The sequence below is a fragment of the Talpa occidentalis genome, unplaced genomic scaffold (genome assembly GCF_014898055.3).
Source record: "Talpa occidentalis isolate TD23 unplaced genomic scaffold, MPIMG_talOcc4v2.1 talOcc4.12, whole genome shotgun sequence".
NCBI classification, from domain to species: domain Eukaryota; kingdom Metazoa; phylum Chordata; class Mammalia; order Eulipotyphla; family Talpidae; genus Talpa; species Talpa occidentalis.
In genome coordinates this window covers 60,818,254-60,837,146 of record NW_023601212.1, presented here as the reverse complement: position 1 = coordinate 60,837,146, position 18,893 = coordinate 60,818,254, and the positions used below count along the sequence as shown (strand labels likewise).

The window sequence follows — 18,893 nt, the reverse complement described above, 5'->3', positions numbered from 1 at the left end:
GGAAAAATTACCTTTCAGAATCCTAGCTGCCTTTTCAGATAGGATAGTCAAGCAAAAAGTACATTCATAAATATTAAGAATTCTGATTCTGGCTGTGAGACTTAATAGTCCTTAGGTGGCTTAGTTTCTGATACAAAGAGTGATGAAGCTTATAAAGATTTTAGGTAGATTTATAGGAAGAAAGGTATGTGATATTTCAGTAAGTATCTTAAACATTATAAAAACACAAGTTTGATTTGTTAAATATTGTGGTTTCAGTCTCTCAAATGTTAACTGATAAATGGTCCTCTGTTACCATTTCTGAACAGTTTTTGTCTTTATGATGAAAATGATTTGAAGGGGAAATATTCATCAAAAAATAATTTGTATTTCTTCATTTTTGGTCTTTTGTCTTCTGTGTGAAATATCTATAATAATTTTAACTTCAGATTTCTAGTTAAAGTGATTTATAATTAAGATATATAATTTTAGGTTTGTAACCACTGAAGAACACAGAGAAGACATAGAGGTGTCATCACCAGATATTCCGAAAGAGAGTCCCATTGTACAACTAGTTCAAGAGGAAGAGGAGGATGCAAGTCCATCCACAGTGACACTTCTGGGTAGCGGTGAACAAGAGGATGAGTCATCACCCTGGTTCGAGTTAGAGACACAAATATTTTGCAGTGAACTCGCTACAATTTGTTGTATTTCTACTTTTTCGGAATACATATATGAATGGTGTTCAGTTAGTGTTGCTTTTTATCGGCAACGCAGCAGAACTGCTGTGAATAAAGAAAGAAATGATCTTGTGTCATTTCAACCACCATTACTACTTCCTGCAGGGTCAGTAGATGTTTCAGTATTGCAACCTCAAAGTGAAGAATTGAATAGTAAGAGTAAGGAAAATGAAGCTGAAACTATTGTTGGAGGTGACTTAAGTAGTATGGGCCAAGGTGATTTGACTAATCACACTATAGATGCAATTGAACTTGAACCAAGCCATCCTCAAACTCTTTCTCAGTCTCTTCATTTAGATGTTACTCCAGAAATCAATTCATTATCTAAAATAGAAGTATCTGAGTCTATTAAATATGAGACAGATCCTATACCATCACAGGTGGTTCCCCAAGAGGGTTTTGTTGAGGTTGATAATGAAACAGAAAAGAAGTCTGTGAGTTTTAGTTCTATAGAAAAACCAGCTGTGATCTATGAAACAAGTAAAGTTAATGAAGTAATGGATACTATTGTAAAAGAAGACGTAAACTCCATGCAAATTATCACAAAGCTATCTGAAACAATAGTGCCACCTGTAAACACACCTACTGTACCAGAAAGTGAAGATGGTGAAGCCAAAATAAACATAGCTGATACACCAAAGCAAATTTTGACTCCTGTTGTGGATTCTTCTACATTACCTGAAGTAAAAGAGGAGGAACAATCTCCAGAAGATGCCCTTTTGAGAGGGTTACAGAGGACAGCTACAGATTTTTATGCTGAACTGCAGAATTCTACAGATCTGGGATATGCTAATGGGAATCTTGTACATGGATCAAACCAAAAGGAGTCAGTATTTATGAGACTTAATAATCGTATTAAAGCCTTAGAAGTTAACATGTCTCTTAGTGGTCGCTATCTGGAGGAGCTAAGCCAAAGGTAAGCTTTCTTATGAATGAGCACAATCTATTTTGCATATTATGAGTTAAGTAGCAGAACATACTCTGTGACTAGAAGAGGAAGGATTTCATTATCCTGTGATATAATAGCAGTAAGCATAAAAGATCTGGAAGAGAAAGAATGTAATTGGATATTAATTGGTGACTTAAAGAATAATTTCTTTTTTAGAAGTACTAAGTAATGAAATGCTTTTGATATTAGGGTAACAAGTTTGAATTATCTGTACTCCATTTCTGCTTTCTACTGTCGCTTAAATTTAGCCACTTTTACTATTTGATTACCAGTGTGCTCATGGAAAAAAATCATAGCACATGAACCTTAAAGCTCCTAGTGAAACTTGACAAGGGATCATTCTAGAGTTTAAGTAAGTGAAAATTAGAATGGACCGAATTGGATAATTAGGCAACATTTGTGCTATTTTAAATAAGTCCTAGAGTCCTAGTTCTAGTTGTAATAATTTATGTTCTTCTGCTCATAAGTGCCAGAGGCAATTCCAGTATGTTTATGCAGTTATTAAGATACCATTTTTCATTTGACAAGCATGTGTACTCTTTTTTTTTTTGGTTCCTTTTAAGTTCCCAGGGTCCTCAGGGCTTCTCCAGCATTTTGGCATTAAGTGTTTAAAATTTCTGAAATACTACCTTTTCTTCTTCCTCTTAAGTAGAAATACTGATGAGATGTCACTAAGGTAGTCATTATATCTTAAATGGGGTTTCGCCCTAGCCCATACATTTATCGACAGATTGTGTGTTCATGTGCATGTTCACCTAGCTCATACCTGCTTTTCCCAATCACCTCCCATACCCCAGGCAGCCCCCAGGAGAACTACAGCAATTGGTAATAACTCTTCTATAGCAGTGAGATGCATAGAATTGACATTGAGGTAGCCGATACTTCAAGGGATCTTTTTTTTTAAGATTTTTTTTTTTTTTTTTATTTTGTGTAAAAGAACTGGGGTATAGGTAAGAGGATTCATCAGACACAGAGTGGGAAGCACAGCAAGCGGATTCACTGAAATACACTGCTGAGGGGAGCAGCGGGTGAGGCAGGAGCTGTCTGCTTCACCATGTGTGTTAGCTCCCTGGCGAGGGATCGAACCTAGGCCACCATGGCGGAAGGGCTAAGACTTAACAGCAAGGGATCTCCTTTTTAACCTTTCTTTTTACCTGTATCACACAGGTTCACAAGCATCATTTATAGAAAAAATGAATTTATCTCATCAAAATCAGAGGTGTTTCCAGTAAATAAATGAGTAAATAAGAAATTAAATTTAGATCAATTCTTAACTCCACAGGTACCGAAAACAAATGGAAGAAATGCAGAAGGCTTTTAATAAAACAATAGTAAAACTTCAGAATACTTCAAGAATAGCAGAGGAGCAGGTTGGTCATCTGCATGTCTTACTTTCTTCTTACGTAAATTTCCATTGAATTTTGTAGGATCTCTCCGGTAGGAAGATTAAGTATTACTAGTTTATTTTTCTCCTGATAACTAATGATTAAGTCCGTTATGCATCACCAATGTTTGGAAAGTCGCATAGTTTTTAGCATCATTATATCCTTTAGAGAAAACTTTCTAGAGCATTTTAATCCTACATTTTGAGACATGTGTTGAGGTACACTGTACTTTTATGCACTTTTGCTAAACTCAATTCTTTTGTGGTTTTCAATTAGACAATTTTATTGCAAATAAGAAACAACAGTTTTTCTTCTTTTTCAATCCTTATATGTTTTTATTTTTTTTTCTCTTTCGCCTTGAGCTATATATGATGTGATAGGACTGGTGATGGTTGCCATTCTCTCTGCTGATTTTAAGGGAATGACCTCAGTATTGCACTGTTAAATGTGATGTTTATTAAGTTTTTATAATGTGTTATCACAATTATTTTATGTCAAACTTTTCTAAAAGGTATTTTGGTGTAGGGACTTGTGAGATGAGGTGAAGTGAAAAGACTTATAATTTCAGTGAGTTCCATTGCCTCTTAATCTTAGCCTTTAATTCTCAACATTATAGTTGTGATTCCATAAAAAATTCCTCCCCTCTACTCCCTCTCCCACTTTTTTTTAAGGTTTGAAAGTTATTACACATTTTGAGTGCAGGTCCTTTTTTTGAACTTGAGATTTGATTTGCAAATGTTATTTTCCCCCAGTGTTACTTTTTTTTTTTAAAAGATTTATTTATTTATACAAGAACCGGGGTACAGGCCAGATGTGTGGGAGAGTGAGAGGATTCACCAGAGACAGAGCAGGAAACAGAACAGGCAGACTGACTGAGATACACTGCTGAGGGGAGCAGCGGGTGAGACAGGAGAGGTCTGCTGCACCATGTGGGTTGCTCTGTGGCCGGTGGGGATCGAACAGGCACTGCCGAGGCTGCGGAAAGCTTCACAGCTCAGCGCTCAACTGCCTGTGCCACCAGAGAGGCCCAGTGTTACTTGTTTTTGCATTCTCTTAAAAGTATTTTGAAAAAGCTACATTTTTAATTTGTTGAGACCCAGTTTACCATTTGCTTTGTTCTGCAAAATCCCTGCCTAAAGAAAGTCACACAGACTCTTTTTCATGTAATTTCTTCTAGAAATTTTATAGTTTTAGTATTATGTTAGGTTTATGATCCATTTTGAGTTATTTTTTATGCGTTGGAAAGGATTAAGGAAGTATAGAGGAAGGAGATTAGGAAATGTGGATATTCCTTAGCTTTTCAGCATCATTTGTTCAAAAGACATCTATCTGCACTGAGTTTCCTTTGCCATGTTCATAAAAATCCATTGGCTATATCTATTGGTCTATTTCTGGGCTTCTTTTCTGTTTATTTATTTGTACATCTTACCATTGCTATGAAGTAACTTTTAAGGTAATGTGAATCCTCCTTTGGCTTTACTCTTCTTTTCCAAAATTTTTTGACCAATCTGGATTTGAGAGCAAGCTTGTCAGTTTCTATTAAAATCACCAACCCTCCCACCAGAAGGAAAAAAAAAAAATCACTCTGTGTTGAATTTATAGATCAATTGAAGAACTTACACTTTAACATAACTGTTATAATACATGAGCACAATATTTATTCATTAATTGTATTAATTTCCCTTACTCTGTATTTTTCCCTGTGATTTATATGTTAACATCTTTGCTATTATAGTATTGGAAGTAAATCTTGATTAGAAAGGTTAGCCAACTTATTAAATTTAATACCTTATCCTGTAAATGTTTATAAATGTCTAGAATTCATCAGTGTTTTCCAAATGTTAAACAATTTAATGAGTCATTTATGTTCAACATTTTAAAATAATAAAGTAGGATAGAAATTACCCCAGAAGATCACAGTAATGGTAGTAAGTGAAACATTTTTGTTACAGTTTTATACATGAAACCTCTTCCCCCAGCATAGCATTGATGGTCTGCATGATCAATTGTAGGTTATTGACTATGTGACATCATAATATTAAGTAACAGAATCCAACCAAGTTAATTTTAAAACCAATTAGTTTTATTAAATGATTCATGAATCGGGCAGCATTCCACTTAGCAGATTATTTACTTGAATTTATAATGTAGTTAATGTACAGATGGAAAATAAAGTACTTATTTTTTTTCCTCTATCATAGGATCAACGTCAAACTGAAGCCATCCAGTTACTTCAGGCACAACTGACCAACATGACACAACTTGTTTCAAACTTATCAACAACAGTAGCAGAATTAAAACGTGAGGTAATTGTTTTTGCAGGTGCACATATAGAGATTATCATAAAGGCAGGCTTTTTAAAAACTTGGTAGAAATGAATTTTAACTGAACAGAATTTTATAGAGAACTTTTTATTATACCTGAATGTGGCATCTTTAAATTTTGGAAATGAAGTATCAAAATCTTTTGGAAAACACAACCATTATATCTTACCAGTTATAAAGCAGTTTTAGGCTTTTTGCAATAAATTCTCCATTTTCACTTCAAAAATACATGTTAGGTTGCTAAGGAAAGCAAAGATTTCATTGATTTAACACATTTTGATTGAACTGTCAGTATATGACGCATGAGCTTCAGGTTGGCATATAGTAGTGCATAGCCCCTGGCCTCACAGGCTTTATGTTTTGTGGGAGAAAGGAAATACATATAGTAAATATAGGTGATCATTTCTCCTAACAATAGGTGCTCTGAAGAACAAGAAGATAACAAAATGTGTGTGAATAGATTAGTGTGATAAAGATTGCTGCTTTGGCTAGGGTGATCATGGAAATCGTGGAAGTCTTTTATGAGGAGGTGGTGTTAAGACTGAATACTCAGTAAGAGTAAACAGTCATATACAGCTTGAGGTCAGACCAAACCTGTTACTCGCAGAACTAGGGCAAAGGACCCATGATTACAAACAAGGTAAAATGTTTGAGGGCAGAAAGGAAGCTAATGTTGCTGGAGCAGTGAATGAGAGGCATGAGGGTAAGAAGTGAGTTCTAATCATTGCAAAGTCATTGCAGAGTATAGTGACATGGATCAGCTCATTTAATAATTTAAGAAATTCCTTATTTCTTGCTCTGTGGAGAATTGCAGGTGTGAGGAAGAAGCCCATTGGCAGGTAATTGTGGTAATCTGATGAGGTGAAAGTGATTTGGACTAGGATTTTAGAAGTGGAGAACAGTGTGAGGTTGTTAAATTGAGAATATGTTTAAAAGGTAAGGAGACAAACCTTGCTGAAAGATTGTATGGTAATGAGAGGCTATGAGTGAGCCCTAGGTTTTTGGCTTAAAACTGATGGCTCGGTTTTACAGGATGGGAAAGACTAGGTACAAGCATCATTTTCTCTCCCTAAGGAAGAAATAATATAAATAGAAGGACAGAGCAAGTGTCGTAATAGGTTGACAATTGGTGGACATATATGAAAGGCATGAATATGTATATTGTACCACTTTTTAAAAAAAGACTTATTTTTATTTATTTATGCATACAAGAACTGGGGTGTAGACCAGAGGTGTAGGGGGTGAGTGGATTTACCAGAGACAAAGTGGGGAGCAGAACAGGTGGATCTACTGAAATACACAGCTGAGGGGCAGCAGGAGAGCCAGGAGAGGTCTGCTTTGCCAAATGTGGGTTAGCTCCCTGGCTGAGGATGGAACTCAGACCATAGTGATGATAGCACCCCTACGCCAACAAGGAGGCCTGTATTGTACCACTTCTAAAACTTTTCCATTTGTTTAAAATTTTCTAGGTAAGGATTAAGGGAAAACTAAAAAGTAAAACATTGCATAGTTGTGTAATATCAAAGAGTATATAGCCTGTATTTTTGAAGCACATTGAAAAATGTTTAAAATGATCGAATTTTTGATTCCTTTGAATTTGGATTTCACTATATTTTTTATTATTGTTTTTATTGATTCAAATCCTTTCCCATCTCAGGTCTCAGATCGACAAAGCTACCTTGTCATATGTTTGGTTCTCTGTGTTGTCTTGGGACTGATGCTTTGTATGCAGCGTTGTCGAAATACCCCTCAATTTGATGGAGATTTTATTTCACAACTTCCTAAAAGTAGTCAGTATCCAAGCCCTAAAAGGTAATGTTGGCACTCTATTTCACAATTTTCTTTTTGTTACAATGCATTTTGTATTTTTGAGAACTTTGAACAAATAGTGAGTTAATTCATTTTACCATATGATTATCTTGAGACCAAAATTTTGAAAGATTTATTTGAGTTAGTGAGGCATCCAAGTTCTACATGCTTGGATGATTCTGTTGACTAATGTATTTGAAATGTTTGGGTTTAAAAGATGCTTAAATGTGAAATTCTAAAGGGGAAAAGATAGGTATTTCAGTATTGCACCTTTTAGAGAAGAATCTTTAGAATTCTTCCCCCCCACCCCCCACACATGTATTGGCAGTAATTGGAATGTTCCTTTAGAGCTTGGTCCCATGTGGCATGTACAAATTCTCAATAACTTCCAATAGTCCCAACTTGTAGAGTAAGTTATATATTGTTTACTCATTATGCTTAACATTGATTTTTTTTTTTTCTTAATGTGTTAGGTGTTTCTCTTCCTATGATGATATGAATTTGAAAAGGAGAACTTCATTCCCACTCATCAGATCAAAGTCTCTACAGTTAACTGGCAAAGAAGGTAGATTTGTGTGTGTGTGTGTGTAAACATGACTGTAGCTTACTTCTGGAATAAGTATGTCAGTATTGTGTTTGAGACCATCTGTAACAGAATAATGGATGCAAATCTTTGCGTTTGTGCTGTGTTAAAGCCACCTTACCACTTTCACACTTTATCTTTGTTCCTAAGAGCCCATAGGGTGGGAGGGGTGCTTAGTTTATTTAACTAGCCATTGGTAGCTTTGTTTGCACATGCTCCTGTTTAGAAGTATTTCTTTTTAGAAAGGGATGTTTGAGAAAGTTCAACAGATATGGAAAACCTGAATGTCCTCCCATAGCATCCTGTGCTTATCTGCCTCCTCTTCCTGTACAGGTAGGACCCCTTTTGTCTATAGTTTAGGACTATGAGGCACTTTCTAATTAAAAAATCTGGCCTGTCTTTTTTTATAGCCCAGAGTCTATAATAGCTTTCCACTGTCTAACATTTAATGAATACTTAAATTTAAATGAGTGGATGGTACTGAGTTGCTATTTTGCTTTATCAGTACTTTTACAGTTAGTACTTACTAAGAGATTTATTGTCATAGCAAGGTTAAAATAGCCAGGTTAATAGCCAAATTGTATATTTCAATTAGGAGTGCTTTCTTAATGATCACTGGCCTCTCTCTCTCTCTCTCCCTCCCTCTTGCTTTAGGATTAGTAACTAAGCAACATGTTTTAATAGATCAAATCATCAAGTAATCATTCCTGAACTTCAGCTGATTTTACTGTTATCACTAAGTTTTACAGACTTAACCCATTACATGTATGTTTACTTAGAACTGGTAAATCTATTCTTCCTTCCTGATGTTTTCTTTCTCATATTTTATTTTGTCTGATGTCTTTTTATAACTGAAATTTTTTATTATATGCAAGAAAGTATAATTATTATATGTAAAAATTGATAAGTTTTCACAAACAAAACACACCTATGTGACCCAGATTAAGAACCAGTAAATTATCCAGACCAGAAACTTTGTGTTCTTTCAGTTACTGCCCATTCTCTCACTGGATAGCTGCTATTATGACTTTTAACTATTCGTTGAGAGATTTACCATTTCTTTGAGTGTAATTTGTTTATTCTCATTCCTGTGTAGTATTCCATTACACACATTTATTTATATTTGGATTATTTTCAGTTTGAGGCTATCACATGTATTTGGTAAACATATAGATGATTTCTTTTAGATATATACCTAGAAATGGGATTGCTGAATCATAAGATATATTTTTATACTTAGGCATGTACCATATATATATGGTACCATACACACACACACACACACACACACACACACACACACCCCTTATGTATATATACCTTATGTGTGTGTATATATACACACACACACACCCCTGATTTTGTTTTCCACCTGTCAGCCCTCCTATCAGCTATGTATGAGTTTCATTTGTTCCACACATCCTTATTAACATTTAGTATTCTTGCTCTTTTGGCCATTCCAGTGGATATGTAACATTCCTTTTTTGAACTATATACATGTAATTAGGAAATAGGTTTTTCCTTCTCCATAGTTCTAATCTTATTTTAAATTAGTTGAAAGCATGACTATTTTACTATTTCTCTTTTCTTTATGTAACATTTCAAAGAAAATGAAATAGTCTTTTATACCTGATAATAGAATTACTTCTATTTTAAACAATTATTTCATCCTTGTTTATATTTACAATTAAAAATGTTGACTACAATAGGCAGGAGACTGACTTTAATTCTGATTCTGCTATTGTTTCTTCTATTTGAATTAAATTTCTTCTTATAGCACTTATAGTCTGCTTTGAGGTTAGCCATCCTCTATTTGCCTTATTTTCAGTCTAAACATTATGAGACAAGACCGTGTGTTATTTTTTAAAATTGTGGTGAAAAATGCACAATATAAGCTTTACCATCTTAATCACTTTTAACTCTGTGTGTGTGTGTGTGTATAGTTTAGTAGTGAGTGTATTCACATTGTTGTAAAACAGATCTCCAGAACTTTTTCATTTTGTAAATCTGAAATCATTCCATTAAACCCTTTTCTCCAGCTTTTAGTAACCACCATTGCATTTTCTGTTCCTATGAATTTGACTACTTTAGATATCTCATATAAGTAGAATCATACAGTATTTGTCTTTCTGTGCCTAAGTTATTTTACTTAGCACAGTGTCCTTAAGGTTCATCCATGTGGTACATGTGACAGGATCTTCTTCCTTTTATGACTCAATAATATTTCATTTTACGTTCATGCCATATTTTTTAACATCTGTTGGTGGCATTTGGGTCACTTCTACCTCTTGGCTTTTGTAAATAGTGTTGCTTATGAACATGACTGTGAAAATATTTCATTGTTTTATTTCTTCTGGATATATACCCAGAAGTGAGATTGCCGAAACATATGGTAGTTCCAATATTTGAGGAACATCTGTACCGTTTTTCATGCTGGTTACATCAATTTTACAATCCCACCAATAATGTGTAAGTGTTCTGATTTTCTCACATCTTTGCCACACTTGTTTCCTGTTTTTTTTATAGACCTGTAATATTTTCTGGTTTTTGATAGTGTGATGATGTAACTCATGGTTTTGATGTATATTTCTCTGATAATTCCTGATGTTAAGTATCTTTTTATGTTGCTTGTTAGCCATTTATAAGTCATCTTTGGAGAATATCAAATACTTTGTCCATTTTTCAATCTGGTTATTTGATTTTTTTTTTTTTTTTTTTTTTTTTACTGTAGGTGTTCTTTACATATTCTGAATATTAACCCCTTATCAGTTGTATCATTTACAACATATATTCTCCTATTCTGTAGGTCATGTTTTCACTCTGTTGTATGTGTTCTTTGATAGGATTTTTGACATGTGATGTTATCCTACTTGTTATGTTACCCTTCATTGCCAATTATTGTCATGAAGTTTTTTCTACTATGTTTTCTTTAGGAATTTTATAGTTGTAGTCTTTAATACATTTTGGGTTAATTTTTGCACATGGGGAAAGATAAGGCTCCAACTTCATTTCTTTTGCCTCTAAATATCTAGATTTTGCAGTAAGATTTGTAGAAGATATCCATTTCCCCATTGGTTGGCATTGGCACTATATTGACCATATGGATAAGGTTTTGTTCTAGGACCTTTTTTCTATTCCATTTCTCTGTATTGTTTGCCCATCCCATCTCTGTTTCTATTACTGTGGCTTTATAATGTGTTTTAAATCAGGACGTCTGAATCTTACACTTTTTCAAAGTGTTTTGGTTATTTGAAGTCCCATATGAATTTTAGGATGTATTTTTCTATTCAGGCAAAAAGCACTGTTGGGATTTTGATAGGAATTACACTAACTGTGTAGATCATTCTATTTTATTTTATTTTAAGATTTATTTATTTATTTATACAAGCATTGGGTATAGTCAGAAGCACAGGATGGTGAGAGAATTCACCAGAACTAGAGCAGGGAACAGAACAGGCAGACTGATGAAATACACTGCTGAGGGGAGCAGGGGCGCTGCAGGGGACATCTGCGTGCCATGTGGGACCCTCGCTGGCGGCCGGGGATTGAACCGGCACTGCAGAGGCTGAGGGCAGCTTCGCAGCCCAGTGCTCAACCACTGCGCCACCAGGGAGGCCCTGTGTAGATCATTTTAGATCATGTGTACATCTTAACTCTATTAAATCTACTAGTGATGAATATGAAATATCTTTCCATTTGTTGGTGTGTTCATTTCTTTCATGAATGTTTTGTATTTTTCTGTATACCAGTCCTTCACTGTCTTAAACTTATTTCTAAAGTTTTTATTACTTTCTGTGCTATTGTGAATAAAATTGTTTTCTTAAGTTCTTTTCTGGATTACTCATTATTACTGTACAGAAACACAAATGATCTTTATATGTTGATTTTGTGTGCACAACTGCCGAATTCATTTATTTTACCATTTTTTTGTATGTGAAATTTTTAGATTTTTTTACATATAAGATGATGTCATTTCTGAATAAAGATAATTTGATTCCCTCCTTTCCAATTTGGATGCCTTTATTTTCTTTTTCTTGCCTAGTTAGTCTGGCTAGGACTTTTCAATACTATTTTGATTAGAAGTATTGATTTCAATACTATTTTGATTGACTATATGATAAGGACATATCCTTTCCTTGTTCCTGATCTTAGTTAAAAACTTTCAGTATTTCACTTTTGAATATCATATTACTGTGGCCTTTTCATAAATAGTCTTTATTTTGTTGAGGTAGTTTCCTTCTGTTCCTGGTTTACTGAGTGTTTTTGTTTTTTGTTTTTTTTTTTTAATCATGAAAGTGTGTTGAATCTTGTCATAGCCTTTTTCTGCATCAATTGAAGTGATCTTGTGGTTTTTGTCCTTCATTTTGTTAATGTGTAGTATATTATATATTGATTGATTTTCATATGGTGAACCATCCTTGTGCTCTGAGAGTAAGTCTCACTTGGTCACAATGTATAATCCTTGAATTTGGTTTGCTAGTGTTTTGTTAGAGATTTTTCCATAAACATACCTTTTGTTACTGGAACCTAAGTTGTGTGAGTTTCTCTAGGAATAGTACCTAAATGTAAAATTGCTGTGTTTGTAGAATGTGCTTATCTGCAAATTGAAAGATAATAGCAGACTTTTCTAAAATGGTCACACCAGTTTATATTTTTACCAAAAATTCCACTATACTGCATTCTTATCAACAAACAACATTAACATGTTGATTTTTATTTATTTATGCATACAAGTACTGGGGTGGCCAGAGGTACAGGGAGTGAGAGGATTCACCAGAGACAGAATGGGGAGAACAAGTAGAGCTACTGAAATATACTGCTGAGGGCAGCAGCAAGCAAGGCAGAAGAGGTGTGCTGTGCCATGTGGGTTAGCTCCCTCACTGGGGATCAAACTCATGCCACAGTGACTGGTAATAGCTTGATAGCACTGAGACTAATCCCTGCGTGTCCAGGGAGGTCCCAAAATTGATATGATTTAAAGTGTGTGCATTGCAATTATAATTTGTATTATCTTGATTACTAATTAAGTTGATCATCTTATGCCTTTTAGTCATTTGACTTTCATTAGCCTTTAAAATTATTTTGCCTGTTCTTTTATTGGGTTGTTGACCTCTTTTGTACTGAGTTATAGCTGTTGTTGAGATTTGGGTCTTAGTTGTTGGTTGGCTAGTTATGTTGCAGGTATCTTACTTAACATGTGGTCTTTTAAACAAGAAAAACACTTGATTTTAATGTAATCAGATCTATTAACTTATTTTTCCACTTTGTTAGTGTCATTTATCTCTTGTTTAAACAGAATACTCCAGGGCCTCCCTGGTGGCGCAGGCCGTTGAGCACTGCACTGTCAAGCTGTCCGCAGCCTCTGCAGTGCGGGTTCGATCCCGGAAGGCCGGCAAGAGGCCGGCGAGAATCCCACATGGCGAAGCAGACCTCTCCTGTCTCGCCTGCCGCTCCCCTCAGCAGTGTATTTCATCAGTCTGCCTGTTCTGTTCCCTGCTCTGTCTCTGTTGAATCCTCTTACCTTCCGGCACATCTGGCTTGTACTCCGGTTCTTGTATAAATAAACAAATCTTTAGGAAAAAAAAATAAACAGAATACTCCAAGTTTTTGGATGATATTCTGTTATGTTTTCTTTTACATGTTTAATTTCACTTTTATGTTTAGGTTTTTCATCTACCTGAAATTGATTTTCTGTATATGGTATTAAGTAGTGATTCTCATAAAATTTTAAATGAATATCAAGTTATTTCAGGTTTCTTGGCCAGTGTTGTCTCTTTACATCTCTATATAAATTTATTCAATGCTTTATTAATAGTAGTAGGCTTTTGATTGAGATTACATTGACTCTACAAATCAATTTGGGAAGAACATAGAATATCTGTTTGGTTCAAAAAGGCAAAACTTTTGAAAGTTTTATTCCTAGAATATTTTTTGATGCTGTCATAAATGGTATGTGTATATCTGTATTGCGAGTGTGTAGAAATACAATAGATTTTGGTGTTTAAATTCAGCTATGTGCTTACTGGTTCTCAGCTTGCTAGATCTGTTTATTTTTGATAGATGTGTATTAAAGCCTGTAACTGTAACAGAGCCATCTGTATTTTCTTGCAGTTCATTAAGTTTTGCCTCATGTATTTTGTCTCTGTGTTGTGAGGCACATACACATACACATTGAGGATTTTTATGTCTTCTTGGAATAGTCACTGTTTTATTATGAAATGCCCCTCTTTATTTCTGATAAATTTCCTTATTCTGAAGTCTGTTCTGTCTGAAATTAATATACTTATTCCTGCTTGCTTTTGATTATTTAGTATTATATGTCTTCATCCCTTAATTTTTCATCTATATGTATCTAAACATTCAAAGTGGATTTTTCATAAACATATGGTTGAGTCTTACTTTTTTAACCCACTCTTGACTTTAAATTGGTGTACTTGTTATGTTACATAAATTTTTATTGACATGTAATCGACATGTAATATTATATTAGTTTTCATTTATATAGCATAATGATTCAGTATTTCAGAATATTGCAGAATGATTGCCACAGTCATACATGGAGTTACAAATTTATTTGCCTTACGATGACAACTTTTAAAATCTACTCTTAGAGCAGTTTTCAAATATACAATGGAGTAGTATTAACTGTAGTTACCATTCTGTACATTATATCCCCAGGATCCATTTATTTATAATTGGAATATTTTGCTTTTGACCCCTTTGACAAATTTTTTTGCCTATCCCACCTCCTATCCCCTCCCTCTGGCAATCACCAGTCTCTTCTTATCTTGACTTATATGTTATTGTTTTTGTGTATTTTTACTTTTTTTCTGCTCAGTTTTAATGCAGTAAGGTTTTTTAATACTAAAGTTCATTTAAATTACTCACATATTTACCAATTTCTTAATTCTTAAGTCTTTCTAAGGATTTCCATTTGTCTTACTTTTACTTGCCCTCAGACTTCTCTATTATTTCTTTTTTCCTGCTTCAATTTATTGGACACTTTGTATCTCCAAATTGGTATTTTTGATCAATATTGGAAAATTCTTCACCATTTTTCTCCAAAATACTGTCTGCTTCATTCTCTTTTAGAATCTTCACTTTATTAAATGTTAGTCCTTCTCCATAATATCCCCATTGTCTCCTAAATTTCTTTTCCACCCTTTTGCCTTTCTGTGCTTTATTTTGTATGATTTCTTCTGATCTGCTTACTAGACCACATGTCCTTTAGCTATTGATAATCTACCATTTCCAGTGCTAAGAGTTCTTTTAGTTTTTTTGTCTTTAGTATTTTTCGAACATCTGCATTTTTTTCTTGTTTTATGTTTCCTGCAGGTATTTTGAACCTACCCCAGTATAACTGTATTTATTGTCTGTTTGGAGTTTTGATGTAGTGAATCTTTGTGAATCTGTTAATTTTTTCTGCAAGCTCTTACCTAAGGTGCTTTTTTGCTTGCCTAAGGTCATTGCTAGTCCATGTCTTTGAGAAATTATTTCTAGGGCTAATTTGAGAGTAAGAATGTAGGTCCTTATTCCAGAGAGAATTTGTTTGCTTTTCATTTTAAAATACTTTACATTTGTGAATTGAGGTTTGTTGGACCACTGCCAGGTGTTGGGGATTTGGACTATTAAGTCTTTCCTATAGCTTCATTCTTTCCCTGAGGATGTAAGCCTTTGGAGTCCCTGTTTACTGAGGGAATGGAAAGGATATCTTGTTAAACTACTTTGGGTAGATGTGAAGTTTGATTTCAACACATTTTCTTATGATGCCATCGGAGCTATGCTCACATATTTTTTTTAAGATTTATTTTCATTTATTTACACATACAAGAACTGGGGTATAGGCCAGAGGTGCGGGGGGTGAGAGGATTCACCAGAAAAAGAGTGGGAAACTGAACAGGTGGATCTACTAAAATACACTGCTCAGAGGAGCAGTGGGCAAGACAGACAGGAGAGGTCTACTGCACCATGTGGTTTAGCTCCCTGACCAGGGATCAAACACCACGCAACGTTGGGTGGTGATAGCTTGATAGTGGTGAGCCTTTAATAACCCCTGTGCCACCAGGGAGGCCCTATGTGCACATATTTTTGCATTGGCAAACGCTTTCAGGACAGAAATGACTTGTGTATTCCACTTGACTCTGAATTCTATTTTTCTTTGAATTTTGGCCTGGGGATTACTCACTATCTTAATAGTTCTTTAGTGCTTTCAATAATTTATTAAAAATCTATCATATTTAGTTGTTTTCAGTGGGAAGGTTATCTGAATAACATTCATTAAGTTTACAGTCATGTTTTTTTTTTAAACAATTTGAGTAAGATTAGTAATGTGATAAAAATGACTGAATATTTTCATATATTCAGTGTCTTCCTCAACAAATTTCTTTGACAGTATAAAAAATTATAATTGTGGGCCTCCCTGGTGGCGCAGCGGTTGAGCGCTGGGTTGCGAAGCTGCCCGCAGCCTCTGCAGTGCCGGTTCGATCCCCGGCTGCTCCCCGGCCACCGGAGGAGGGTCCCACATGGCGCGCAGACCTCTCCTGCTGCCCGCTGCTCCCCTCAGCAGTGTACTTCGGTCCTTCTGCCTGCTCTGTTCCCCAATCTGGCTCTGGTGAATTCTCTCACCCTCCCACACTTCTGACTGTACCCAGTGCTTGTATAAATAAATAAATCTTTAAAAAAACAAAAACAACAACAACAAAAAAAAAATTATAATTGTTTGAACTTCTGTCACACCATAAATTGTGTATTTCTAATCGATCAGGACTAAAAGTATCAATAACCCCTCTTACATGTACATTTACCATGCCACTCTGGGGGTGGCATAGAGATGTCTTGAATGTGCTTGACATAATGAAATCTTAGAAACCTAAAACTAATATATCTAATTTACTCACCAGTTCAGAAATGTTTATTCCTATTGTTTATTCATTTGTTACATGTTGAAGCTATTTTTTTTTTTATGTTTTAAAAAAATTTTATTTATTTATTTACACAAGAACCGGGGTACAGGCCAGATGTGCGGGAGTGTGAGAGGATTCACCAGAGGCAGAGCCGGGAACAGAACAGAACAGGCAGGCTGACTGAAATACACTGCTGAGGGGAGCAGTGGGCGAGACAGGAAAGGTCTGTCACACTGCGTGGGTTGCTCCGCCGCCGGCGGGGATCGAACTGGCACTGCCGAGGCTGCGGACAGCTTCACAGCGCTGCCCTCAACTGCCTGTGCCACGAGGGATGCCACTGAAGCTATTTTTAGACTTTGGAATTCATAGTTTTGATCATGGGTAAATCATAGTAATAATTAGAAAAAAATTCTTAGATCTCTTTGTGTGCACATTTCTCTAACCCTCACACATGGTCACAACTTCTTGTTGCACAATGTTAACCAAACATTTGGACTTAGTGTAGAGTTTAGATTTTTTAGGGAATTACTTAAATGATGGGTAGCTAATTCATATTAGCTAACTTGGTGATATCATTTTACTTAGCAGTTATGAGGGTAGGGCTAGACCCAAAAGAAGGATTACCACTGTATTGACTGATATTCAGCTATTAGGTAAAAACTTGAAGGGAGTTATTTGAAGGTGACCAATCAAGCCCAAATAAGGATGCCATCTCCTACCTTGTTGCTTTTGGCTTACTAATTTTAAAAATATATATGCATTGTTAACCTGGTATTGATATAAACTCACTGTTTAAAAAAATAATTGCTAAGGGGTCATAAAATATTTTTGTAGTGGTTAATCCTGGCATACATAATCTACTTTACATTTTACGTCTTCCTCTTCTTCTTCTTCTTTTTTTTTTTTTTAACTTATAGTAGACCCAAATGATTTATACATCGTAGAACCTCTCAAGTTTTCTCCAGAAAAAAAGGTAAACATTTGTTTCTTTTAAACGTGTGTTGTATATTGTTGTGTTGTGAAGAAATAGGTAGCAATGTTTAATAATCTTTTACATGGTCCTTGAACATATTATTTATTTTCAATAGTAATATAAATGTTTACAGGGTTCAGTAAACTGTGACCCATAGGTCATATGTGGCTTGTGACTTCTTTTGTATGGGCCTAAAGCTAATTTTTAAAAATAAACTTTCATTGATTTACCATTGATTACAATGTTAATATAAATTTCAGGAATACAGCTTACACCTCTGTATGTATATATGCCTCATTCATCCGCCACCAAAATTTTAGTGTCTTTCACCCTATTAAATTGACCCCTGAAAACTACTGCTCCCTTTTCTTTCCTTCTCCTCGGGAAACCACCGTATTTTGCAAAGTCTTACGAGTTATTTTTGTTGTGTTTTGTAAATTTGATTATATTCTACATACGAATGCAACTATCTGGTGATTTCTCTTTCTTACTTCACTTACTATAATCACCTCAGGTTCATTCCATGTTGACACAAAAGAGAAGATTTCATCTTTTTTTAAGTAGTATTTTCATTGAGTATATATAGCACAACTCATAGAGCTGTTTTTAAAACATAGTAAAATAAAGAAGAATATTCAAGAGCAACAATATGTACTTGCAAAGCCTAAAATATTTACTGTCTGGCCCTTTACAGAAAAAGTTTGATGATCCCCGGTTGATGGCCATTATTTATTGAGTAATGTGTATGTGCTGGTCCTACACTCCTCACAACAACCTGTAGATGAGAAAACTGAAACTCAAGAGAGTTTGTAACTTCTTTATATGATCAGCATCTAAGCTTAAACTATACCTTAGCTTTTTTAGCTAAAAAGTATGTGCTTTTTCCATTTTGAATCTCAAAGTAAGTTGTACTCATTCTGATTAAAGGTAATTGTGTGCAAGTGAAAGAATTGGTTTTTTCAACCAAAAAGCTTAGGCTTCAATCACATGTCTACTCTCTACATTGTAGGTTGCACAGGGAACCAAGCCTCTGACTGAACCTTGTTAGGAATCAGGGATGAAATATCTTTCAAAGTTAGTAAATAAGATACACATGACAGCAACTCGAATGATAGCTGGCACGTAACGGGTATTCAGATGTTAGTTAAAACACTGCTTAATTAGAAGTTACCACCTTTAAATCTGTAATCAGATGTCAGATAAGGAACTTCTGAGTAGTTTACAAAATGGAAAGATAATGATGGTATG

General features: G+C 34.9%; 1 protein-coding gene across 1 annotated transcript in view; it reads left to right on the top strand.

Annotated features, from left to right (window-relative positions):
- Positions 1-18,893, top strand: part of SUCO (SUN domain containing ossification factor) — a gene marked incomplete at its 5' end in the record, with an annotated part of 71,651 nt that overhangs the window by 50,596 nt on the left and 2,162 nt on the right. Inside the window, 6 exons of the mRNA XM_037506471.2 lie at positions 472-1,635; positions 2,951-3,038; positions 5,255-5,359; positions 7,035-7,189; positions 7,660-7,751; positions 17,590-17,645. Of these exons, the coding sequence (XP_037362368.2) occupies positions 472-1,635; positions 2,951-3,038; positions 5,255-5,359; positions 7,035-7,189; positions 7,660-7,751; positions 17,590-17,645 (1,660 nt within the window). The remainder of the gene's footprint in view (positions 1-471; positions 1,636-2,950; positions 3,039-5,254; positions 5,360-7,034; positions 7,190-7,659; positions 7,752-17,589; positions 17,646-18,893) is intronic.